Here is a 26,981-nt window from a genome sequence, read left to right on the forward strand (position 1 = left end):
TATCATGTTGAAGATTCGGATTCAGTGGGGCTGTCATAGATCCCAATGGGCCACGAATCCCCCCTTTTCTCCTAGACTAGTACGATAAAATCTGAATTTTAATTTTTATCCAATCTACATACCTACGATACGTGCAAACTACAACTAATGTTAGTATAACGAGGACAACAGTTAGAAAGGAAGAAGGACTTACTGGGCAAAGTAACAGACTCACAATCATCGCCGCTTCTCTGCTGGATACCTTGCGTCACCAACGTCTGTCTGGCCGTACTACCCTGTTGTACGTTGGGCGAGTTAACGAAAGTCGTACTATCTACATAAGAGGGTACAAGTGCTTCGACGTTCCCTTCTTGCTTCACGGACACCATCGTACCACCCGACAGAGTGGTACTCGAAGTTTGAGTTACTCGTTTGAAAGTGCGGTTGTCGCTTATCGTTAACGTTTGTTTATTACCGCCGCCGCCACCTCCACCTCCACCGCCTCCCCCGCCACCGGTCCCTCCACCATTAGTGTTAGTATTGCCTGCGCCAACAAAAATACACTATAGTAGTACCAGCTATCTAAGATACTCATTAGCATTCAGCTCGGAGGGTACTATTGTTCGAGGTGTGAAATTATATAAACAAGGTGTGTACCTGTTTTATGAAATGATCCCTTGTTTATGTAATTTCACACCTCGAACAATAGCACCTCGCTGAGTTGAATACTATTGAGTTTCTAAGATAGCTGGTACTTCTATACCTCGTATCTTAAGGACAATTGAAGACCTAAGTGGAAGAAGGGAGTATGTTACAAAGCCTACCTTTTGAGCTATGAGCAGTTAAAGTTTTTATTCCTCTACTTTTATTATGAAAATATTGTTTGTGTTAATTGGCTTTATTTATATTGCTATAAGCATTCCTTTACACATAATGTTTATAATTTGTTTTTATTTTTAGTATTTTTTCTAAAAATAAATAAAAACTGTACATACCGCCTTCTTCCTTTAATTTTAGCTTGTACAACTATCCATTATCTGAATGGATGAAGGGAGTGTATTGCATGAAATAATACTCTATAATCAGTTTTACAGAAATTTATGTAATTGAACACAAAATAATCTTCTTCATGTGCCGTGCTCGATTATTGAGCGTTGGCTATCAAATTGGCTATAGTAATTTTGTTGATGGCAGTTCGGAAAAGGGATGCAGAGGATCTGTTAAACCATTCTCACAGGTTTCTAAGCCATGACGGTCTTCTTCGACCTGGCCCTTCTACTTCTGTCTACCTTGCCTTGTATTATTAAATGGAGTATATTATACAGAGCGAGTTTTATGTATGGAAAGTCTCAATTATCTCGAAAACAGCTTGCACGATTTTTTATGGATTTTGATGAGTAAGGGTTTTCTAATGCGGACGATATTATAGTGGTAATTAAATTGTTGTCAGATCTTCCGGAGGTCTGGAAATCTAATGAACTTTCTTATTTAAAATGGAATATACTGTATATTTTTTGCGTTTTGAAGTCCTTAAGAAATGCTGATTATTTTCCGTGTTATATTCCCTATACCTAAATGCCATAATTTCGGAGTTATTGCTACATTTAGTAAAAAAAAAAATTTAAACAAATTATAAAAATTCATTTTTTCGGTCCGGATAGACATTATTTTAGGTTCTTTTGATCATTGAAAACAAAAAAGGACCTTTGTAATTTTTCTTTTAAAGTTAATCGTTTTCGAGTTATAAACAATTTAAACCTAAAAATAACGAAAACTGTTTCATACCTCCTTCTTCCATTCAAGAATCGTATTTTACATGTTACATACCACCTTCATCCACTAGAATATCTCTTATTAAGCTTTTTAGAGGTACAGTTATAAGTGTCATATTATGATAGTGAAGTTACATATCACCTTTATTCACTAGGAAACTCAAAATTTTAGAAAATGTGACATACCCCCTTCTTCCACTTAGGTCTTTAATTCTTAGAGGTAGTTAATTTTCTTACCGGCTATGACAGTGGCACATTACAAAAACATTTATACCTTTTTACTAAACATTTTAAAAAATATTGTCATGTGGCATTCGATTTAAAATATTTTCTACTACAGATCGAGATTACACTTAATTACAATACACTGTGCTTTTAATGTGTTACAACAAATACACTGTGCTTAAAATTGTGCTTAATATATGAAAAAAAGTAAACAAAAAAAAAATGGCTAACAGGACCTTGCTATTAAAGAAAACGAAAAAAAAATAGATGAAAAATCGTTCTTCATTCAAGTGCAGTTGAGGTTATGTGCTAAAAACATTGGAAGAAATATTAAAAAAGAGGATTTGCCGTATTTTGACCATGTTCTGATCTGAAAATGGCAAACCTGATCCAGCTACAAGAAATAAAAAATATCAAAAACCGTTATTTGTTGACATGAAGTTATATTTATAGCCTAAAAACTTGCGGAAAACACAAAAAAATGTTTTTATTTCGAAACTTGAGGATTTTCCGGAAAGAAAATGGCAAATCTAACCCCGCCTTCAAAAGTACGAAAAAAATTAAACGAAAAATAATAATTATTTCGAAGTTTGTCAAAAAATAGCTACATAATCTAAATATTTTTTGAAAAATTCAAATATTTTTCCTGAGCTGAATTTTCATCCAAAGAAAACACATGAAAATAATTTCTACTGATAAACTTCAATTTGAAAAGTATGAATATATCTCAAAGGAAGGACAATAATTTTCAAGGTCATAAACGGTAAGAAAATCGGATACCTCTAGCAAGTTAAAAAATATATTACTTTTATTAAAAATGGTGTTTCTTAATAATATGATTATATAAAAGTACATAATAGTACACTAATCTATTACTATCTTTATCGGGATCTTAGCCCGGCTAAGTTAGCTCAAAAAATTTGCATAAATCTAAAAATTGGTACGAATGTTCAGGTCACCATTATACACTCATCGGCACGAAAAACGGACAACCCAAAAAATTGGTAATTTTTCATGTCTCGTAGGTATCTTCTAAACCTGTTGTCCGATTTAAGTAATTGTTTTAATATGTTATGGCCTTATTCTTTAACATGATTCTGAACCACATGAACCACCTCTTAAGACCTACCAAATTTCATTTGCATATCTGAACACGTTTTAGAGCAATAAATAAATCGTCAGTTTGTAAAGACAAAATTCAACATCCCGTATCTCGGAAACGAAGCATTTGCGGACATAGGTTTATCAAGCAAACGGTCATTATTTTTTCATGCAGAATGACCCCATAAAGTTTGTCGCGCTTATTTAGAAAGATCCTGTATTGATAAAGAACATGGCTAGTTGTTAAAGTCCATAACTTTTTTATTATGGTTCAGAAAACCAGGGGCTATAGTTGGGTTTTAATTTCAACATTTTATAAAGGCTAGAATATTCCACAGGATGTTTGGAACGTGGAGAAAAAAAGATAGTTTGATTGGTACACCCGGTATACAATCACAATTTACCTGTCTAGCAACAATATTCTTACAGCGATAGTGTTAAAGAATAAGGCTATAACATATTAAAAAAAATACTTAAATCGGACAACAGGTTTAGGAGATACGAGACATCAAATATGACCCATTTTTTGGGGTGCCGGTCAGTGTATTTAAGGTCAAAGGTCGCAAAGATCAGTTTTTTTGCGTTTTCTGCCAAACTGTAAGTTTTATACTCCAATACGTCAATCTAAAATTATAGATAAATTAACAATAAAAACAACTATCCCCACACTTCGACAAAAGAGACAAAAACGATGAAACTAGAAAAGTGGATGGAAAACTAGAAAAATGAAAAACTAAAAAATAATTGATGGATTCGACCGTTACTTGATGGAAGTTCATTTTATCTAACAATAAAACACTGAAAACATTTGTTTTCAGTGTTTTATTGTTAACTAAAAATTAAATTAGCAATGAATTCCTAAGAATTCACATTTCTGGTTTCAATGATTTTCTCCGATACTCGATTTGTCCGTGGGTCACTTTTGCGCTAGGGGATGATGGGATAGATCTTGGGGGGTTGTAGCAATAAAAAATGCCGCCAAGATGTACCCTTTCCCCATTTCCTTGCCGAGATGGCTATGCTATCATTGCTATATTTAACGTAAAGTTAGCATAATCATTGTTTCTCGGAAACGGCCACAGCAATATTTTTTTTGTTTTTATTACGAGGAAAATATATACAATATATACAATAATTTGAACCCTTTTTAATCTTTTTTTCTTTTTGTAATAAATTAGCAATAAATTAGTCTTGGTCTCAATTCGGCCATATAAAATGGAGAGCTAATTTTACAGACATATATAAAAAGATTCATATTTGTGACCTTTGACCTTGAATAACTTTTTATAAGTAACTCTTTTTCACATTTTTCATCTACAATGGTTTCGCAAAAATTCGTACCAATTTTTAGCTCTGCGATTTTTTTTAAATTTTGAATGTCAATCTTGTCCGGGGCATTAGTTCCAGAAAAGTTTTCTTAATAGTTATTTATGATATAAGTGTTAAAAGTACAATTTTAAGGCACGAATGTGAAGGTTTGCAGAATGAGCGAAGCGATTTTTGAAATTCACATGAGTACCTTAAGAATGTACTTTTAACACGTATATCATACAATATTTTTTCTACAAACGTGTTAAAAATGCAGTAATACAATTTAAATTAAGTTTTAAAAAACCTTCAATACATTGAACGGAGATAGTTTTAAATTGCCATCGTATATGACGGACCTATATTATAGCAACTATTGTTGACTTAATTGTTTACGGAAGTTTTGAAGCATCTATCAGACGTCTGTTAGTTTTTTAAAACGCGGTTGTGGATTTTTCGTTAAAATGCAAGAAAATATCGTAGAAAAAGATCAATTTCAAGATATAGAGGTAGTGGCCAGTCGAGCTATCCTGGATTTGTAGCCGAGGAAATCCAGAATGCAATTTGATATCGCTTATAATAAGTTTGAGAAATGGTGTGAAGCGAAAGGCGTTTTTGGGAAATATACTGAGAATCTATTTCTGGCGTTTTTTGAGGAGAAAGCTAAGGTGTTTCAAATTCATTTTTCAAATTGCGCAAATTGTACTATTAATGTTAATGTTAATAAATGAAATATAAATATTTTGACGTTTGCTTTCAAAATTTGACATTTCACTTTTAACTACAGTGCCTTAAAAATTTTAAAGCACCCAGTGCTTTAAAGTGATATTTTTAAGGCTCGTACGGAGTGCTAAAAATTGCAATTTTAACACGTTTGTAGAAAAAAAAATTATAGATCTTTAGGAATCCTAGTCATTTAAATCGGGTACATAGTTTAACTCGCTTAAGAAGTTTTTTACATTAATAAATCCTATTATATTTAAAAAAAATATATATATTTTACTACTAATTGATAATCTTACCTGCAGTGACCATACTCGTCATTAGGCTGGTGTTATCATTGAGAGGATCCAGGCCTGGCCTAGGATCATAGGCAGTGGTGCTATCCACGTAGTCCGCGGATATATCGTAACCTATACTGTTAGGCTGGACTTGTGTCTGGCCCGTGTAGTACGGCGTATAGGCACCCACATCACTGTTGCTGTAGGGATATCTACAAAAAAAATATCCGGTGTTAAACTCTTTCAAAACAAATATTATATTAAATGCATTTTTAATCTACTGAAAAGCAGGAGTTAAAAGGATACTGGAATTTTGGATAGCGTTTTCTTTTTTGGTGACGAAGAGTTTGAGAGATTATCAACCAGTGGGAGTCTTGGTGGGATCTTGGGGGTACATGCAGTCAGTGACAATAATGTCAACAAATGAAGATGCGCTATACTAAGAAATATATAGCAGTGAGACTTCTAAAGAAGTCTGAAAAGTGTTGTGGTAAACAGAAACAGTTTGACTTATAGCTTTTTTAAAATTGATGAAATAACGAAATGAAGTAACATTACAACATGTTTAGACCGATACTTGCAAGAAAATATTTTACAGCATAGTTAAAAGGATCTTAATACCTCTCTTAAAAAAGGGAGACAAATCGGACCCGGAGATTTACAGAGGAATTAATTTACTAAACAACATTAAAATTAACAACCAAAGTGATAACGTGATAACAAACAAACTGAATGAAATTATAATATTAACAGAAGAACAACAAGGTTTCAGATCGGGAAGATCATGCACCGACGCTGTATTTAAAATGAGGCAAGTTCATTAGAAATCATTAGAATACAACAAACCGGCATATTTATGTTTTGCGGATCTCAAGAAGCCATTTGACAGGGTCAAATAAAAGTACCTACGTTATTCATTTATTGTATGCAAGAGAGGTACCTAAAGAATAATTAAAACGATCGAAAATATCTACCAGAACAACACAATAAAATTAAAAGTAGAAGAAGAACTGACTGACCCAATTGAAGTTGGCAGTGGGATAAGACAGGGGGATTCCCTGAGTCTTATATTGTTCAATCTGATCATGGATGAAATAATAAAGAAAGCAATATCTAAAAAAGATACCAAATAGGAAAAAAATTAGTTAAAATGATTTGCTATGCAAATGACGCAATACTAATCTCTCTAAAGCCTGGGTTTCCTGGAAAGCGGCACCGACAAACTGCGAGCGTAACACAACGATGAATGACGTCAGATTACGGTGAAAATTAAAGGTTCTTCACTGCGGCAATGCAATGTGTAAACTCAGCAAGCGGTGGCTTCCAACGCATCCTTGGAAACCACTGCTATTATTTTGAGTGGTACAGATTTTTATGACGATATTCATCGCAGTGTTACGGTGGCAGTTTGTCGGTGCCGCTTTCGAGGAAATCAACCACCAATTTAATATAAACGCCAGAAAATTTAACATGTTAATTTCGTCAATGATGATGATGATGATGTTGACACAGAAATAAACCACTTAGAAAACTTTGGGAAGGAAATATTAGACCAATACCTGCGACCGAAAAACACAGAAAAGAAAAAACCATGGATGACCGACGGTATATTACAGATGATGGACAGAAGAAGAGAATCCAAGCGGAAAGACTATGTTGCATATCAGTTTTTAGACAAAGAGATAAAAAAGCTGTCAGAGAAGCTAAAAACAGAAATCTGGAAGAAAAGTGTGAAGAAATTGAGATATTGGAACGTAAACACGATTCCTTTAACCTCCACAAGAAGATCAAAGAAGCAGCAGGCATCTATAAATCAAAAAGGCCGGGACACTTAACAGACGCTCAAGGAAATCCAATAGTTGATATTGAAGAAACAAAAACAACATGGATGAACTATGTGACAACAACATTTGAAGACGATAGGAATGTCACCATCACACAAAATGAAAATGACGATACCGGACCACCTATTCTCGAAACGGAAGTAGAAGCTGCTATAAACAATATTAAGAAGGGAAAAGCCGCAGGACCAGACGAGTTCTACTCAGAATTTTTGAAAATTATGGATAAAGACGAAGTCAAAAGACTTACCTTGATCTTCAACAATATATACCAAAGTGGAAAAATACCCCAGCAGTGGCTAAGATCAACTTTTATAACAATCCCTAAGAAACCCAATGCCAAAAAATGTGAAGATTATCGAATAATAAGCCTTATGAGCCATTTCCTGAAAACTTTTTTAAAAATTATACATAAAAGAATATATAAAAAGTGTGAAGAACACATGACAAATACACAATTCGGCTTCAGGGATGCATTGGGTACTCGAGAGGCACTTTTTGCAATACAAGTTCTCTTTCAAAGGTGTAGAGACGTGAATTGTGATATATATGTGTGTTTTGTTGATTACCAGAAAGCGTTCGATAGAATAAAACATGACGAACTGATGAACATATTAAATTCAATTGGTCTAGACAGCAGAGATTGCCGTATAATAAACAATATCTATTACGAACAAACTGCAGCTGTTAGAGTAGGGAATCAGTTACCAAAAGACATAAAGATAAAAAGGGGTGTGCGACAGGGATGTATATTGTCCCCATTATTGTTCAATACATATTCAGAGCACATTATGAACCTAGCGCTAACGGACATAGACGAGGGAATACTTATAAACGGAGAATGATTGAACAACATAAGATACGCTGATGATACTGTCATTTTTGCAGACAGTCTTGAAGGTCTGCAGACACTTGTCTCCAGGGTGGCAGAAGTAAGTAGCAGGTTTGGGCTTGATTTTAACATCAAAAAAACCAAATACATGGTTATAAGCAAAAATAGGATACCACCTGATCAATTACTAGTTAACCAACAACCTATAACACAAATCACCAACTTTTGTTATTTGGGTGCAAACTTAAATGAACAGTGGGACACATCGACGGAAATTAAGATAAGGATCGAGAAGGCACGATCAGCTTTCGTCAAAATGAAAAAAAAATTTAACAGCCACGATATAAAATTGGAAATAAAGGTTCGTTTACTAAAATGCTACGTATTCTCCGATCTTTTATATGGCGTGGAGTCATGGACCTTAACTGAAGCATCACTGAAGAGACTCGAAGCATTTGAGATGTGGTGCTATAGACGCATGTTGAGGATTTCCTGGATAGACAGAGTTACCAACGAAGAAGTTCTACATAGAATGGGTAAAGAGCGCGAACTAGTCGTAACCATAAAACGTCTCAAACTGGAATACCTGGGCCATATAATGCGCAATGAACAACGATATGACCTACTTCGGACCATACTTCAAGGTAAAGTGCATGGGAAAAGAGGTCCAGGACGAAAAAGGATATCCTGGCTGCATAACCTGCGAAAATGGTTTAACTTAACCACTACCTGACTTTTCAGGGCAGCAGTCAAAAAGTCAGAATAGCCATGTTAGTGTCCAACATTTGTAACGGATAAGCACCATAAGAAGAAGAATTTCGTCAAAAAAGACAAAATGAATGGTTATAACAGCAAAACCAATATGTAGATTAGAGCTGGATGGTCAGATAACAGAATAAGTGATGCAGTTTAAACATCTAGGCATCACACTAATAATAATTACGGAAAGCTCGAAACAGAAGTGTAAGATCAAGTGAATAGAGCAAACAGAACCGCATTTTTCCTGAATGAAACAATATGGAGAAATAAAATTATTGGAACAGAAATGAAAGGTAGAAATTACAAAACAGTGATCTGACCAATAATGACATATGAAGCGGAAACACGACCTGACACAGGCAGAGCAGACAAAATGCTATGAACAGCAGAGATGAAAATCTTTCGCAAAAATAGATAAGATGCTGTGGGACAGAGATAGAAATACAGATAGACGAGGTAGATGCAAAGTGGAGAACATTAATTACTGGTAAGAAACAGAAGAGTAGAATGGAAAGACCACATAAGCCGAATGACAACAAATAGAGTAGCAAAGATGGCGAGAGACGGTTCTCCAATAGGAAGACGATCAGTGGGAAGACCACCAAAACGATGGAAGTGCAACCTACTGGATGCACGTTGAAAAGCAGAGTCATGTCTACACAAAAAGAGGAAGAAGTTAAAATAAAGTCTGTAAATGTGAATGTTAAATCGTTACTTGATGTATGTGAAATAAAATGACTTTGTTCATACTATTCTCATATTTGACAAAACATTGAATAATGTTCTGAACATCAAATATACAGTACAAGCTCTATAGTTAGTCCTTTTCAAATTAAATGTCAAAAGATGTATTAAAAAAATTAGCTGTATCCAAAAAAAGTATCGTAAGTTGTCTAAATTTAACAGATTACTACTTTTTTGTACTTACCCATTGTTATAATGGAGTTGATCCCCAGTGGACTGTGAGGGAGGGTCAAAAACTGAACTGTCAGGCGCAGAATCGCTTTGCGCTCTCAGTTGAGCTCGGTGGAACCTGACTTCGTCTTCTACTTTTTCCCGTTGCTTCTTCGACATCCTACCAAACTTTACCGCTAAAAAAAATAAGCAAGTTTATACATGGTTTATTGGAGATTATATTAATAATAAATAAAATAGTTTTAAAAAACCTGTCGAATTTTGCTCTATTTTATCTTGTACAGAGAGCAAGATAATATAGGTGTAGGGTTTCTGAAGTTTATCAAATATCAAGTACCTATATATGTATAATATGCGGTTTTACTAATGGTAGAGGAGCCCAAGCGGGGATTTTTGCAGTTACTCGAGCGCATCAGAAAATCACACGGGGAGAAACCTTGTACCCTGTAAATGTACCCCTATCATATATGGACTTTTAATACAGGGTAGTTCGTTAAGGGGGTCCGAAAAAAAATCTATCCTTAGAAAAACTCGAAATCGTCAGATTAAAATAAGGTAAGGTAAGTACATACAGAACGGTGTATTTATAAAAAATCTGACGATTTGAGCGGGGCGAGTAACAAAGTTTCACAAAAAAAGCGAGTATTTCGCGAAAAGAAGGCTAGATAGAAAAAATGAAAAATACGTGTCCAATACTTTTCAAAAATCTATCGAAGGACACCAACCAGGCCACCCCACGGAGATGGGTGGTAACTAAAAAAACTGAAAAATACGTGTTCAATATTTTTTAAACATCTATCGAAGGACATCAAACACGACCACCCACGGAGGTGGGGGGCTTGGGGGTTATTAAAATCTTAAAATCATATTTACAATAAATACGAAGATAACTTGGACAACAAACAATTCGGCTTAAGAAAACGGATTAGTACGGGGATTTATTGAGGATGTAGGTATTGGTACAGAGATCCGAGATGTGTCTGTTCACGTGTTTTATAAGCTTATTTTAAAAAGTCCATTAAGAAATATAATAAAAACAACAGAGAAATATCTCAGACAAAAGATAAATTAGCATAGAAGCACAGAAATGCTCCTAAGTAAGCAAACAAAAATATACACGCAAGCAAAAAGAGTCAAAACAGTATCGTATAAAGAAAAAGTTTACCTGACAGCCGATAGGCTTGTATGGAAGCCCTCTTTTGAAGAGGCCCAAAAGAAGAAGACATTCCAATAAGATGGAAGAAAAACATCATAATGGTTTTTTATCCATTAAAAAAGAGACAAAACAAAATGTGTTAACTACAGAGGAATATAACTAATTATCAGCGCTTGGCAAAAGCTCACATCAGCACAATATCAATTTTTTGTTCAACATGTTAGCTATGTGTATACGTTTCATGCCAATCCAAGCTGCTCTCTAAAATTTGGAGATTTTGCAATATTTTACCGTGAGTGAATGGATTAATAAGTGAATTAAATAAATATGCTAGTAAATATAGACTCAATTTTTGTAATAAATTTATCTTTACTTTTACAGTTTATCCCAAACCCTTTCTTCAGTGCGTCATTAATTTTGACGTCATATAGGATTTTAAGAATGTCGCAAATCATTACATGACATTTTAGTTAAATCTGACACTGAGAGTTGTCAGAATATTTATATTTATGTTTATATAAATATCAATATTTATATGAATATTTGCCAGAATATTAATATTTACAATATTTTAAGGAAAAAATAAATAAATATAGAATACAATTCACTATGCAATATCCGAATATACCAGTGCCATAAAATATTTATATCTACGTCGTTGACTAATTTCTAACCTAGAATTACAATTGTCATTTTATCCGTTAACATTGTGAATGTACTGTCACGATAGGTACTTTTGTTTCAAATTATCTTTATTCGCATCATGGATTGGTTATCTATTTTTAGAGTATTGTAATTGTCAACCAATTATACAGGGTGTCCAGAAACTCTACCGACAAATGAAGACAGGAGATTCCTCAGATAATTTTAAGATATTTTACCCCAATTCATCTAGTCCGAAAATGCTTCCTAAGGGAGCTAGAGCTCTTTGAAGATGGCGTCTTGTAATTAATTTTTCTTAAATATCTCCAGAACGCTTCTATTTAGAAAAACGAAAATTGGTACGCATAGTTATCTTCCAGAGATAAATCGATTCCATCTATTGCGAATTTACAGTACCTGTCATAGGCGTCCGTTTTGGGTAGGGCAAGGGTTATTTTATCGAATAACTTTTATGTCGTTAACTTTTAGGCATTTTTGACAATGGATTTTTAAATTGTGAGATATTTTAGTACTAAAACGTATTCTTACTTTAAGTCGGTTTTCTAGAAAAATCGATTCGAAAATTTTTCGTTTTTTGAATTTTCAAAAAAAAATAAAAAAAAAACATTTAGAAAAACGAAAACTCATACGTTTATTTATATTACAGAGATGAATCGATTTCATTAATTGCGAATTTCTAGGGCCGGTCATATGCGTCAGTTTTGGGTAAGTCAACGGTTATTTTATCGCATAACTTTTTTAATCTTTAATTTAGTCTTTAATTTTTAAGCATTTTTAACTCTAGATTATTAAATTATGAGGTATTCTAGTACTAAAAGTTACTTTTGCTTTAAGTTGCCCAAAACGGACGTTTATGACCGGTACTAGAAATTCGCAATGGATGGAATCCATTTATCTCTGGAAGATAAATATGCGTACCAATTTTCGTTTTTCTAAATAGAAGCGTTCTGGGGGTATTTAAGAAAAACTAATTAAAAGACGCCATCTTCAAAGAGCTCTAGCTTCCTTAGGAAGCATTTTCGGACTAGATGAATTGAGTTAAAATGCCATTAGACAAGGCGAAAACGGCGGGTTCGTTGGAAAAAATATTCCCATGAGATTTTTTTACATAATCACATTCGTGAGACATCCCAGAATAAGGTTCAAGAAGTCGCTCACGTGAAAAGTGGTCCAATTGTTTTTTAACAATTCTTTTAATCAAATTGCAAAAAATCAATATTTTCGGCCGGGACAATTTTTTTAGGTTTATTGTACCATTCTGGACAGAAAAGGTCTCTTAAAATTTTTCTCTAAAGTTGATCGTTTTCGAGTTATGAGCAATTTAAAATTGAAAAAAAAAAACGAAAAATGGCAATTTTCACTCTGTTAAAAGTTATGATTATGAAAGTCAGAAGGTGACTAAATCAAAGGTTAAAGCCACCCCTACAAGATCCTGAAGAAATTGTTGTCATTATTTTATTACTAAGCTGTTATTTATAAGTAATAATAATGAGCGCCATGCACGTATTAGGCTGCCGTCAATGGGGAGTGCGAGACAAATACCATTCCGGCAGTAAATGGTGCATCTTACTCGCACTCACATAGTTACCGCCGCGTCAATACGATCTTACCGCTCATTGTTAATAATTAAAAATAAGAGCTTAGTAATAAATTAATGACACAAATTTGTCCAGGATCATGTAGGGGGGCTTTAAACTTTGATTTAGTCAATTTCTGACTTTCGTTATAATAATTTTTAACCGAGTTATTAAGTCTTAAAAATGGCCATATTCGCATTTTTCAAATTTTAAATTGCTTATAACTCGAAAACTATCAACACTAGAGAAACATTTACCTAAAAGAGACCTTTTTTGCCCAGAATGGTCCAAAAAACCTAAAAAAAATTGTGCGGATCGAAACAATTTATTTTTGCAATTTGATTAAAAAAAATTGTTAAAGAAATTGGACCACTTTTCTCGTGGACGACTTCTTGAACCTTATTCTGGGGTATCTCACGAATGTGATTATGCAAAAAAATCTCATGGGAATATATTTTCCAACGAACCGCCGTTTTCGTCTTGTCTAAAAATTCTCTGAGGAATCTTCGTTTGTCGGTAGAGTTTCTGGGCACCCTGCATATTTATAGGTAAGTATAAGTAGCTTTAATATGGAAATACCCTTCAACGAATACATAATTTTCGAAATTCTATGTACATGTAATAATCACGGACATACGTTTTTTTCTGTCACTTCGAGTTTAAGGGGAAGGGAACAAATTGCAAAATTTTGACGCACGTCAAAATTTTCAATGTGTTTTAAATGTATTAATTTTTTTCGAATCCTGAGAAAACTAATAAATATTTTTGAAAAATTTAAACGCAGAATGAAAGATTACATTATTACCGAAGGTCTAAAGTCCCTGAAAACTTCTATAATGTTTATTTTAAGTTACTGGGATGAAAATAAAAGAGAAAATTTCACATATTTCATTAAAAATAATGTTTTTATTTATTCTAAGGGACTTTCGGCGCTCGATAATAAAGTAGTCTGTCATTCTGCGTTTACATTTTTCAAAAATATTTATTAGTTTTCTCAGGATTCGAAAAAAATGAATAAAAACACTGCATTTTGCTCCGTTCCCCTTAATGCCTTAGAGCGAATTCGACAAACTATGACGCATTGAAAAAAGTGTTTGGGATGAACTGTATATCTAATTAGGTATTTTTAAAAGTAACTTACCATCCCGACTCATGCCCAATCGCAAACATTTCTGTAAGCGACAATACTGACATCTGTTGCGATTTACTCGATCGACTACGCAATTCTTGTTTCTCGGACATTGGTAGTTCACCACCGAACTCTGGGACCTCCGAAAAAATCCTTTGCATCCCTCGCAGGTGATCACCCCGTAATGCACGCCGCTGCTCTTATCCCCACATACTTTGCAGGGAATTATCTCAATTTGGGCTGAAACAAACAAAAACACGTTAGTTTTCCTGATACATCGTGATAATTTAGGCGTATCCACCATTTTATTGAGTATTCGATCATTTGGCGGAGGCACTACATAATATATAATATAAATGCTATTATTTACGAGAAGCCCCTTTTTAGCCCAATAAATGACCATTTTGGAGTGTAATTTTCAGGGGCAACTCCGAATTGCATGAAAATTTGGATTTAGGTTCTACTTACCCTCCACTTCAAAGTTGAATTTGTCTCATTGGTTGCTTTTACTTGGGGGGTGACAGTCACCCCTTCTCAGGGGGTGAAAAACGCGTGCTTAAAATAAGCCCGGAAATCGATAAATTGACCGATTATAAGCAACTTTAGTTTTATAAAGTTTTTTATGTAAGTCAATACTTTTCGCGTTATTCGCAATTGAAAATGTTGATTTTTCGACAAAAAAACTACGTTTTCAGACCGTTTTTTCCAAATAACTCAAAAAGTAAATATTTTATCGAAAAAAATATTCTAAGCACAAGTGTAGTTTATAAAAAAACAAAAAAAATGTTGTATCAGTAAAGTATATAAATTGAGAAAAAGCAAAGTCGTAGCTCATGAAAAATACGTTCTAATTCGTCTAATTCCAAATCGAATAAGTCAACGCGAAATCACCGAAAAATTAAGCACTTTTTGAAAAAAGCTTATTAACATTTTTAATGTACCTTAAAAAAAGATTTATATTTGTTTTTTACAAAAGTTTCTAGCAAAATTAAACGATTTACACTGAAAAAAAAAGTTGGCCCCTTTTTTTGGTAAAAAAAATTGTGAAAACTTCCCTCTATTTAGCACTCTAAATAAAATTAATCGTTACCGCTTTACCATTTATTTTAACTGTATGTATATTGTTTATATAATCTGTAAGTTTGATTGGCTTGAAGTGCTTATTTTTGAAAAAATTTGGTTTTATATTAAAACAAAATTTTCTAAAGATTTTTGAAAAATTTCCTTTTTTCAAAATAACTTAAAAAGTATTAGTGATAAGAAAAATCTTAAAGAGTAAAAAAATATAGGTTTTGTTATTATAAATATGCTAGTTTCATTTTGTTTTTCCGCAAGACAAAAATTGGTTCAGATATGGCTGTTCAAACTTTGCATACACTCGTGATTAGTGACCCATTCAAGCTTTTTTAACTATAACCCTTTCAAAAATAAGCACTTTAAACCGGTGAGACTGACAGATCATATAAAAAATAGATAAGTAAGTAAATTGTTTGTAAAGCGGTAGTGATTAATTTCATTTGAGGAGCTAAACACGGGGAGATTTACATGATATTTTTACAAAAAAAAAAAGAGGTCCAACTTTATTTTGAGCGTAACTCGCTTATTTTTAATGCTAGAAACTTTTATGAACAATTCTAATAAAGCTTTTTATAAACACTTTAAAAAAGTTTAAATAGGTTTTTCCCGAAAAGTGCTTATTTTTTCGGTGATTTCACCTTGAAATATTCGATTTGGAATTAGACGCACAAGAACGTATTTTTCATGAGCTACAACTTTGTTTTTACTCGATTGATGGACTTTACTGATATATATTTTATTTAAGTTTTTTATAAGCTACACTTTTGCTAAGGATATTTTTTTCGATCAAGTATTTACTTTTTGAGTTATTTGCGAAAAACCGCCCGAAAACGTAGTTTTTTTTGTCGTAAAATAAACATTTTAAATCGAAAATAACTCGAAAAGTATTGACTTACATAAAAAACTTTATAGAACAAAAGTTGCTTAGAATCAGTCATTTTATCCATTTCCGGTCTTATCTTGAATATATGTTTTTCACCCCCGAGAAGGGGTGACCATCACCCCCCAAGTAAAAGCAACCAACGGCACAATTTCAACTTTGAAGTGGAGGGTCAGTAGAACATATATCCAAATTTTCATGCAATTCGGAGTTGTCCCTGAAAATTACACGGTATCGCCGTATTTCCCGTTCATTTACTGGGCTATTTAGTAGAGGATCCGATATAAGAACGACCTCCACTGATCTGTTTAATGGATAAAAATTATTTGATATGTAATTTAGTATGTTAAAATTATAAAAAACAAGGGGTGCCTGATATAATTTTGTCCAAACTTTAATTAATAATAATTAAAAAATTACTTTTTTTTATACATTCTACTAATTTTTTTTCGGCCCGGGCAGATATTATTTTAGATTTTTTGGATCATTTGAAACAAAGAAGGTAATTTGTATTTTTTCTCTTAAATTGATCGTTTTCGATATACATATTAACAATTTATATAAAAAAAAAAACGAAAAATGACGATTGTCAAGGTTCAAAAGCATAGTAAAAAATATCATTTTTGAAATTACGACGTACCTAAATTGAAGTTCAAACCTTATTCTATAAGCTTTGATAAGTATTTTGGGCTTATTTGTTTTTAAACATTGTTTGTTAGTTGTTAATTCAGCCCGATCGCCCGTCTTCCCATAAGGAACCTTCCTCATTAACAATTAAAAAAATATATTTTACAATAAAACATGGCAAAAATTATTACCGGGACCTGATAGAAGAAGATTTGAACTTGAATTTAGGCACTTGACGATTACAATACTAATATTTTTTACTTGTGTTTTTGAGCCTTGAAAATGGTAATTTTTCGTTCTTTTTTCAGTTTTAAACTGTTTATAAAAATTCTAAAATGATCAACTCAAGTGAAAAATTACAAAAAAAAACATTTTCCGCAAATCGCCAGGAAATTTTGACATTCCTGTCAAAATTTCTTGAAGAAAAAGTCAGGACTTCCTTACTGTAAGGAAATGTCATTTCCTTACTGTAAGGAATAGTATATTGTGCAACAAGTGCAGAAAGGTACTAATTTCTCACGAGTTTGAAAAGTTGCGGTACGAGCGCAAGCGAGTGCCGCAATTCAAACGAGTGAGAAATTACCTTTCTACACGTGTTTCACACTATACTTTTTCTACAAGCACAGTTTTTCCTAAAAATAAAAATCACAATTTCCAAACGACGATTAATTATAATAGGTACCTATGTGATAAATTTTAAACTGTATTTAATTAATACCTACTAATCAATTTAAATTCCTTATACCTAAATAAATTGCACAGAAATCAGTTAAAAAATTAATGCACTGCCTTAATTTGTTTAAATTTAAACAATTATTACACATTATTGACATTATATTTATGCAGTCACGTATTTACACAAAACCTACTTCATTCGACGTCTCTTGCACAGGTTGCTAAATCCTTATTGGTTATTTGATAATTATAAAATGTTTAATAAGAATAAAATTGTAAAATAAAACAGTTGTAACATCCATAATTTAGTTTCTATGCTATAGTTAAATATAATAATTGTCTTATAGGTTATATATTTGTCTAAAGTTTAACCACGGATGTAAACAGAATATAACGTTACTCAGAATGCGGTAGTCCACGGATGTAAACAGAATATAACGTTACTCAGAATGAGGTAGTCAACTGTGCAGAAAAGAACTTTGCGGCACAGAAACGTCACTTTGCGGCACAGAAACGTCACTTTTCTGCACACTAATGTCAAATACCTTATACTGTGAGAAAATATCAAGTTTGCTAACATAAAACCGTGCAGAAAAGTGCACTTTGAATAGTGGTTGTAGAAAAATGATATTTCCGTACAGTTGTTAGTGTTCTACATAAATGATAATTCAACCTCAATACGTTTCCATAGTAACCCAAGTAATTTTATTAGGAATTTCAAAGCACCATTTATTTGGGAATAAAATTATCGCGTTTTTTTTAAATCAATCAATATCTGTCGAATTTTAAACGATTTGCGGAAAAATAGTATGTTTACCTCGTAGGAAAAGCCACATTCCTGGACTCTGTGTTGCTAAGTCTCGGCTTGCGCCTCGACTTAGCAATCTTCACAGTCGTCCAGGAATGTTAAGCTTTTCCTACCCGGTAAACAATGTACTATTTTTGTTTAGAATGATCCAAAAAACCTAAAATTATATCTGCCCGGGCCGAAAAAAAATTTAGTAGCATTTATAAAAACAAGTCATTTTTTTTAATTAGATATTAATTAATTATAGTCAGGACAAAATTATATAGGGCACCCCTTATTTTTATCATTCTTAACATACTAAATTACATATCTTACTTCTTTTTAGGAGAACGATACACTTTTCAGCAACTGCTACTCGAAGGGAAGATAAAGGGTAAGAAGGGCTTGGGACGTAAAAAGATGCCATGGCTGCGTAATATTCGCCAATGGACAGTAATCCACAGCTGTGAAATGCTTCGCAATGCTGCTGAAAATATAATTATTTAATCCTGAATACAGTCGGAAAAATGAAAGAATACCCATGAACGATCATATCAAGCACATATTTTGGATTTGCTGCCTTTTTCTATAAATAACAAACGAGAGAGATAGATTATTAAGTGTTGTCTACAAAGCAAAAACGTTATCCAAGACATACGCAGTTACATATTTATAATTGACAAAGTGAGACGGCCATACAATTGTTCAACGTAGTTATATTAATTTAGTAGAAAATTTAAACTCACACTTGACTATTTCTGTACTTCTAATGTCATTCTTAGAAAAACATTCAACATGAGTAGAGATAATGATTGTATAAACTACTATTCGAGTAATCGTGCTGGGCAACTATAATCTGACTGACTCGATTTCTGTCACTTTGACAGTGAAACTGGGTTAGGTTCGGTAGAGTTTATAAATCTTAATAATCAGTCGGATTTACTTGAATAAATTCAGTTCTTTTAAGAGCTATTTTGATATTATATTGTATTTTTGGTTTGGTAAGTATTTATTTAATTAAAATACGTCAATAAAATTTGTAAGTAATCATCTGTCAATATGGTTAACTTCTGTCTATGAGTTCGCCAAACGTGTACATATTACTCTGACTTTTTAATATAGTGTATGAAATTACAGATTGGTATATTTTTACGAATGTACATTTATTTGCAGATAATGTCTGGAAAATGATCTGGATACCTAATGATCTGAATTCATTAAGTTTACTTTCATTTTAATCACTTAATGCAGCTGACATAAACGACATTTTCAAATCCCTGTTACTATTTACGTCCACTGGCAACTTTAACATGGAGAAATTCATAATACTATATTTGCTTCCTCATTATTTTTGTATTATTAATCTATATCAAATAATTAATTACGGTATTAATAGTAACATTTATCACCAATAAATATATATTATCAGAAAAAGAATAACATCACAAAATTTTTTTGACACTTTCTTACGTAGCGAAAAAGTGTACGGTGGGGTAGTAGTCACATCCGTTTATTTTCAGTATTAACTTAGTCACAGAATAAATAACCACAAACGTGTACATATTACTCTGACTTTTCAATCATAGTGTATAAAATTACAGATTAGTATATTTTTGCGAATGTACATTTATTTGCAGATAATGTCTGGAAAATGATCTGGATATCAAAATGATCTGAATTCATTAAGTTTACTTTCATTTAAGTCACTTAATTCAGCTGACATAGACGACATTTTTTAAATTCCTGTTACTATTTACGTCCGGCAACTTTAACATGGAGAAATTCATAATACTATATTTGCTTACTCATTATTTTTGTATTATTAATCTATATCAAATAATTAATTACGGTAGTAAAAGTAACATTAATTACCAATAAATATATAGGTATTATCAGAAAAATAATAACATCACAAATATTTTTGACACATTTACATAGCGAAAAATCGTACGGTGGGGTAGTAGTCACATCCGTTTTTTTACTAGAAATTTTTGATTTGATTCGTATGCATATCATCGATGACGCATGGGTATTCTTTCATTTTTCCGACTGTATCTAACATCTCACCTGACAAGACAATGTACGGTGAACGCCTACACAGAAATGCACGGCACTTTAAGAAGAAGAAGAAATTACATATCAAATAATTTTTATCCATTAAACAGATCGATAAAGTTCATGTCTATATTGGATCCTCTGCTATAGGAGTTTTTATATAGAAGTTCCAATAATTATTGTAATAATTCCTTTGATAGATTTGCCATCTAAATAAATAATAGTTCACAAATGTTCACGTTTCGATTGCTATTCGCTGTGTGCAAGTACTTGGAGGGGATACGAGAAAAGAACGTGGCGAATCGCGGAGAAATCTTGCAACTTTCTTAAATAATTCATATTGTCAATTGAAATTGTCAAATTGACATATATTTCGTATCTACTGTCAATGAAGAAGAAAAATTATATGTTGCTCCACAATATTGATATGATATGCAATTATTATTATATAAAAGTAAATTTAATTAATTGTATTTTTCTTGTAGAAGTGCATTTTAATTATTAATTTTATTTGCTATAATTGTTTACCTTTTAATAACATAACCTTAATATTATGTTTCTTATAATTTTTTTGGGCTATGGCCTTGACAATTGTCCAGCAACCAGGACTAACATAATTGGCCAATATAATTAAAAGTGCTACAAATGTTCCTGAGCTATGAAACCAGGTGTCGCTTTTCCGAACTTGCACGATCCCAATACGGTGGTAGGCACTTATGGAATAAAATTATTTCTGTCCTTGTTTTAAAGAAATATAAAAAACGGTAAGACCCGTCGATTTTAAAATTTAAATGTGCGCTTTTTAGATATAAATTTAAATATACAAGGTGATTCACGCAAGCCCTGCATAGTTTATAAACTTTATTTTTAATGAATCAAAATTTCACCCTGTGTTATTCATAATACACCCTACATGATATAGTTCGTTCAAATCAGGTTGTTTATCAGCTTATAAAAATATACAGGGTGGCCATTAAAAATAAAGCTTATGAACTCTTCTAGTCTTGCATGAATCACCCTGTACATTTAAATTTATGTTTAAAAAGTGCACCTTTATTATTAAAATCGACGGGTCTCAGCGTTTTTTATAATTTTTTTAAACAAGCACATAAACATTCCATAAGTGCCTTCCACACCGTAAAATGTTATACACTCACAGGCACCAAATTCTGCTGCTAATTTTTGATTAAATTTGACAATTTATAACTTTATTATTTGAACTTCAATTTTCAAAATTCTTGCATCAGTTTGTAGATACATGTATTGATTTCGTTTATTTCGATTGTCATTATTCCGGTAAAAAAAACTTGTGGAATTATGCAGGGATGAATGGAAGCATTGTATTTTCTCTCTAACTTTAAAAAATTCAGAAATTTTTCAAAAATTTGGAATAATTGAAGGGCTGATTTTGCTTTATACTCCTTTCATATTTTGGAGGCATCCCTAAGATTTTGTTTTTTGAATTATCCGAATATCTCTTTTGTTATAAAAGCTGTAAATAAAAACACTGCTTTGAAGGTTTATTTAATTAAAAATATCAAACGCACTAAAATTAACACCACAAAACAAAATTAACAACAAAACAAAACAATTCACTAGCGGGTATGTCCATCTCTCGCAGCAACGACTGCTGGCAATCAATCTGTTTGGCATCGAATAAATAAGATTTGCTATCCTTGTCTGGGAAATAACCCGATATTCCTCTACCAGAGCCATAACTGTACCAAATTTTATGGAGACCTAGAATGACGGCCAATAGATATTTTTAATTCATCCCATAAATGCCCGATAGGATTGAGATCTGGACTGCATGCGGGCCATTCTAATCTTATCAATCCAACCTCTATTTAAGATATTTATGTTTATGAGTCAATCAGTGTTTTTTATTTACAAAAAATTGTGCAGCTCTTACAAGAAACAGATAATCAGATAATTCCAAAAGCAAAATCTTAGTGACGCCTCCTGGATAATACCAAATGACTATGAAACAAAATCAGTTCTTCAATTTTTCCACTGAATTTTTTATTAGGAGAAAATACAACCGTTCCATTCAGCCCCGTATAATTCCACCTAAGCAATTTTTTTGATAATAACAAACGATATAAATACATGGATACATGTACCTACAATGCAAAAATGCAAAAATCTTGAAAATCGGAGTACAAATAAGAAAGTTATAAATTGTCAAATTTAATCAAACATTTTTAGTGGCGGAATTTTGTGCCAGTGAGTGTATTTGTATTTAGTGTAAATATAAAATATAAATTGTAAAATACTTTTTAACGATATCACCAGGAAGTGGTTATTACTGCCCAAATTATGAAATTAACTATGTACAAAATATATGATATCTAAGCAAATTAAATTTTTAATTGAACTTTGAAGTAACTTGGTGTTTGGTGAAGTCATCGCACTCGTTGATTACTGTATTTAGCACTTTTGTAATCTATTAACACTCTCTGCAACTATGTATTATCATTTCAACACTTTGGACTATCACTTATGTTTTATTAAGAAGTGTCCATACAGTAACTGGAGAAACCTTAGCCAGGGCCCCCGCTACCATATGTGCAAAGTGTGCAATGCACACGGGCGCCATCCTTTAGGGGCGCCAAAATCCGGGGTCCAAAATTACAAAATAATTTGAAAAAAAAAACAAACAAAAAGTTAATTTTAAAATAAAAGTTGAGAAATTAAATAGGATTAGGTATAAATAGGAGAAAAAGAGCAGAAAATCAGAATACTTCGGACATATAATTAGAGGACCTAAATACCATCTAATTCGCCTTTAATACAAGGAAAAGTGGAGGGAAAGAGATGGATTGGTCGAAAGAAACTCATGGTTGGGGAATATTAGACAGAAGTGTGTGGAACCACATTAGAAAAATTATTTCGCGCAGCAGCCGATAGAAAAAGGTTTCAGGGACTTGTTAACATGATGACAGCCAACGTCTGAATACGGAGACGGTACCCAAGAAGAAGGTATAAATACACTCGAAATTTTATTAGTATATCATCCAGTTACTGCTGATTTCTATGTAAAAGAACATGTCAGAAGTCAGGCAATTTAATTTATCTTATTACGATTTTATTCTGTTTGTATCATTTTGTTAGTTTATTGTACAAAATAATAGTCCATTTACTCACGGTTTTTGTTGCGAATGTTAAAGAACCGCTTATTGTAACCGCGTATTGACATGAAATTTGGCATAGGTACACATAGCTAATATTCCAAAGAAAAAAAAGTGATCTTGTACCCATAACTTTTGCCATGAGGGTGAGTTTGACCCCTTCTCAGGGGTGAAAAAACATACGTTCAAAATAAGTCCGGAATTGGATAAATTGACTAATTCTAAGCAACTTTAGTTCTATAGATTTTTGTTTACTGTTAATACTTTCTGAGTTATTTGCGAGTGAATATGTTTATTGCGAAGCTCTTAGAGCAGCTGAAGATAGAGACCAATGGAGAAACATTGTTAGGAATATTGGAAGAAATCACGATCCTCAGTAATGGGGAAACGACAGGAGAGAGAGATGTTTATTTCTCAACAAAAAAACCCCGTTTTCGCGAATAACTTAAAAAATATGTATTTTATCGAACAAAATAATCTTAGCAAAAATATAGCTTACAAAAAAGTGAAAAAATGGTGTATATTTATGAAGTCTGTAAACCCAGTAGAAGCAAATTTGCAGCTAATGAAAAGTAGGTTTTTATTCGTCAAAATCCAAATCGAATATTTCAACGTGAAATAATAAAAAAAATTAAGCACTTTTCGGGTAAAACTTATTAAAATTGTTTAAAAAAAGGTTTATTTTGCTTTTTAAAAAAGTTTCTAGCAACAAAAGTAAGTAAGTTACGGTCAAAATAATGTTGTTCTCTTATTTTTTTGGAAAAAAAATCGTAAAAATCACACTTAACTTAGCAACCCAAATGAAATTAATCAGCAACAAAAATTCCGGATTTTTTTGAACTTATGATTTTTTATCCCCGAGAAGAGGCGAAACTCACATCCAGGACAAATCACACATCAGCACAATACCACTTTTTTCTTTGACATGTTAGCTATGGTATGCCAAATTTCATGTCAATCCAAGCGGTTCTTTAAAATTCGGAGGTTTTGCAATATTTGACCGTGGGTGAATGGACTATGAATATGACTTCTAAAGTTCAGTTTTTGCTTTATTTCAAGCACCTACCTACTGTCAAAAAATACATAAAAAAATGATTTAAAATGCCTTAAGGGGCGCCAAAATCTGTTTTGAACACAGGCGCCAGAAACGCTTACGGGGGCCCTGACCTTAGCACATAATACCTATAACAAAGATACCAAAATACCACAATATAATAAATATTTAACCTAAAACCCGTAAATAAAATATTCCTGCTTACCGAGATACAGAGTGTTTTATTACAAATAATATTCTAAAATGATTTTAGCCCATTGTTTTAACACCTTCCAATATTTTTATTTTCAAATTTGACAAACAGTTTACACGTGTTAGGATACTTTAACTAGCGTTAAAAGATAGTTTTTCCTTGTTACCAGAGTCGTGCTGTAGGAATATATACTTCTTTCTCCCCCTCACAGGCTACGCCACTATCGTAATAATCATTTCAGCATCTTTTTTGGATTCTTGGTTACTTTTTACGTAAATATTATCCTTTTGTCTCAATGCGATATAGTCAGTAGTTTTCAAGTTATCTGCGTTTAAAGTAATGGATTTAGTAAGACTCTTATTGAATATTGTTTAAAATGCATAATCTTATTGAATTCATTATTTTTAAATGCAAATAACTTGAAAACTACTTGCTCTAATCCTTTATGTTAAATCTTCGTTTTTTTCCTAAGGTTTCTCCAGGTACTATAATATGGACAATTCTTAATGAAACACCCTGTATACACCGATGATGCCAATATTCTTCGGCATGTAAAACACTAGTTGATAAGTTATAATATTATTATAAATACAGAGTGGACCAAAAATCTGGAAACGCCTAATGATCTCTTAAACGGTGGTCTGAATTTTACAAAAACCAAGCTTGCAATGTTGCCAGATTAAACACTCTGTATATTGTATGTATTATTATTGGAATATTCACTTCAATATGAGTTCAATCCATTGGTAACACTTGGTATTTATCTAGTCAAAAAGGTCTTAAATAAATAAAACTTCTGTGTGCCAAATAGTTTTGGAGTATGTAATTCAGTGAATATAGAAGGCTGTGATTTTGATATTAATTCTGATATTAATTTTGTAAATTGTGTTAACAACTAAAGCTGACAGGTGTTTTTAAAAGCTCTGCAACAAAGATGATTTTTAATAATTCTTCGACGTTGATGAACCAACTGTTGATAGTTATATGCTAAATATAAAAATTACTACAATTTATGAAGAAACTTTTAACGTTGAAATGGGCTGTTAGATATTTATCTATTTTAAAATATGCAAATTGTATCCTATACAGTTTTTCTCCAAGCAATATACTAATCGCCTGTTTCCTATCAAGTAAATGTTTTTAATTTTTTATATTTCGAACTTCTAAACTATTTCATTTTCCATGACACGAAGGAAATTCTAGATTTTTGATCATTGTAATTTTATAGCAACAACCAAGTCTCAAAAGCCCTATTTAACTGGTTAAGAACCGACGAAAGACTCTATAAATGACACATCTGTGTGATGATCTATGTGTCACATAGAGAATAACTGTAGAATTAGTACAGAATCGTCCTTACACATTATGGAAGCTTTCCTATAAATGAATCAGCCATGCAGTTATTTCATAATATTTCAAATTAGAAATAGTACTTCCCATACAGAAAAAATGAGACAAAACTGTCTGTAAAAATAATAAACACTGTTAAATATCATTTATAGTTATATAATTATCTGGAAAATCGCGAAAAAAAACACTTAACCGATTAATTACCAAAAACAATGAACCTATTAACAACTCAGATGAACAAGTATGGACTAATAAATATATTGAACATTTTTGGACTGAATGGCGGAACAAACACAAATAGAAAGCGAGGAATCCCCAATAATTTAAAATCTTAAGTCCAATATGCTATAAACAACTCGAAATCTGTCAGCACCTCTGGGTCAGATAAAGTTCACATCATGCTGCAATAACTATTACAGTTTCAGTGAAGCTCTATACAGTTTTTCACAAATCTTGCTCAAAAAAGTCGAAACCAACAAAAAGATCCTTACATCACATATACAGATTATGAGAAATCTCTATTAATGTCTAAAGTGAAAAGGGCTCAACAAAAATGATATTGAGGAATCTCTATGAAACCAGCAAAGTGCGATAACATTAGATGGAAATAGCACGAATGCACTACAGATAAGCATAGTAGCGAGACTATGCTTATCTGCGAGAATACTTTTAACATTACTATTTAATATACATATACCCACTCCGAATAGATATTTACACAAGGTTGTCTTAAAAAGCTTAAAAATTATACCAGTCAGATCAAGATAAAATAATGAAACTAATTGACGATATTTGGAACATTTTGGTTTAACAATAAACATAAAGAAAACAAAAATTATCGTTATGAGTAAGAGAGATAAAGTGATAACAAAATATTGAACAAATGGACAAAAT

General features: G+C 32.4%; 1 protein-coding gene across 8 annotated transcripts in view; it reads right to left on the minus strand.

The window, feature by feature from the left end:
* The window catches only part of LOC114345421 (probable nuclear hormone receptor HR3), a 411,567-nt gene that overhangs the window by 25,881 nt on the left and 358,705 nt on the right, over positions 1–26,981 (minus strand). For 6 of the 8 annotated variants that reach the window (XM_028296283.2, XM_028296287.2, XM_028296279.2 and 3 more), the window contains 4 exons: positions 14,271–14,498; positions 9,747–9,909; positions 5,408–5,598; positions 194–523 (listed from right to left, as the gene is read on the minus strand). In XM_028296283.2, coding sequence (XP_028152084.1) covers positions 194–523; positions 5,408–5,598; positions 9,747–9,909; positions 14,271–14,498 — 912 coding nt within the window. The remainder of the gene's footprint in view (positions 1–193; positions 524–5,407; positions 5,599–9,746; positions 9,910–14,270; positions 14,499–26,981) is intronic. The other 2 variants (XM_050643410.1, XM_050643411.1) reach the window with 2 other exon arrangements.

Source organism: Diabrotica virgifera, chromosome 2 (genome assembly GCF_917563875.1).
Source record: "Diabrotica virgifera virgifera chromosome 2, PGI_DIABVI_V3a".
In the NCBI taxonomy this organism is placed as follows: Eukaryota; Metazoa; Arthropoda; class Insecta; order Coleoptera; family Chrysomelidae; genus Diabrotica; species Diabrotica virgifera.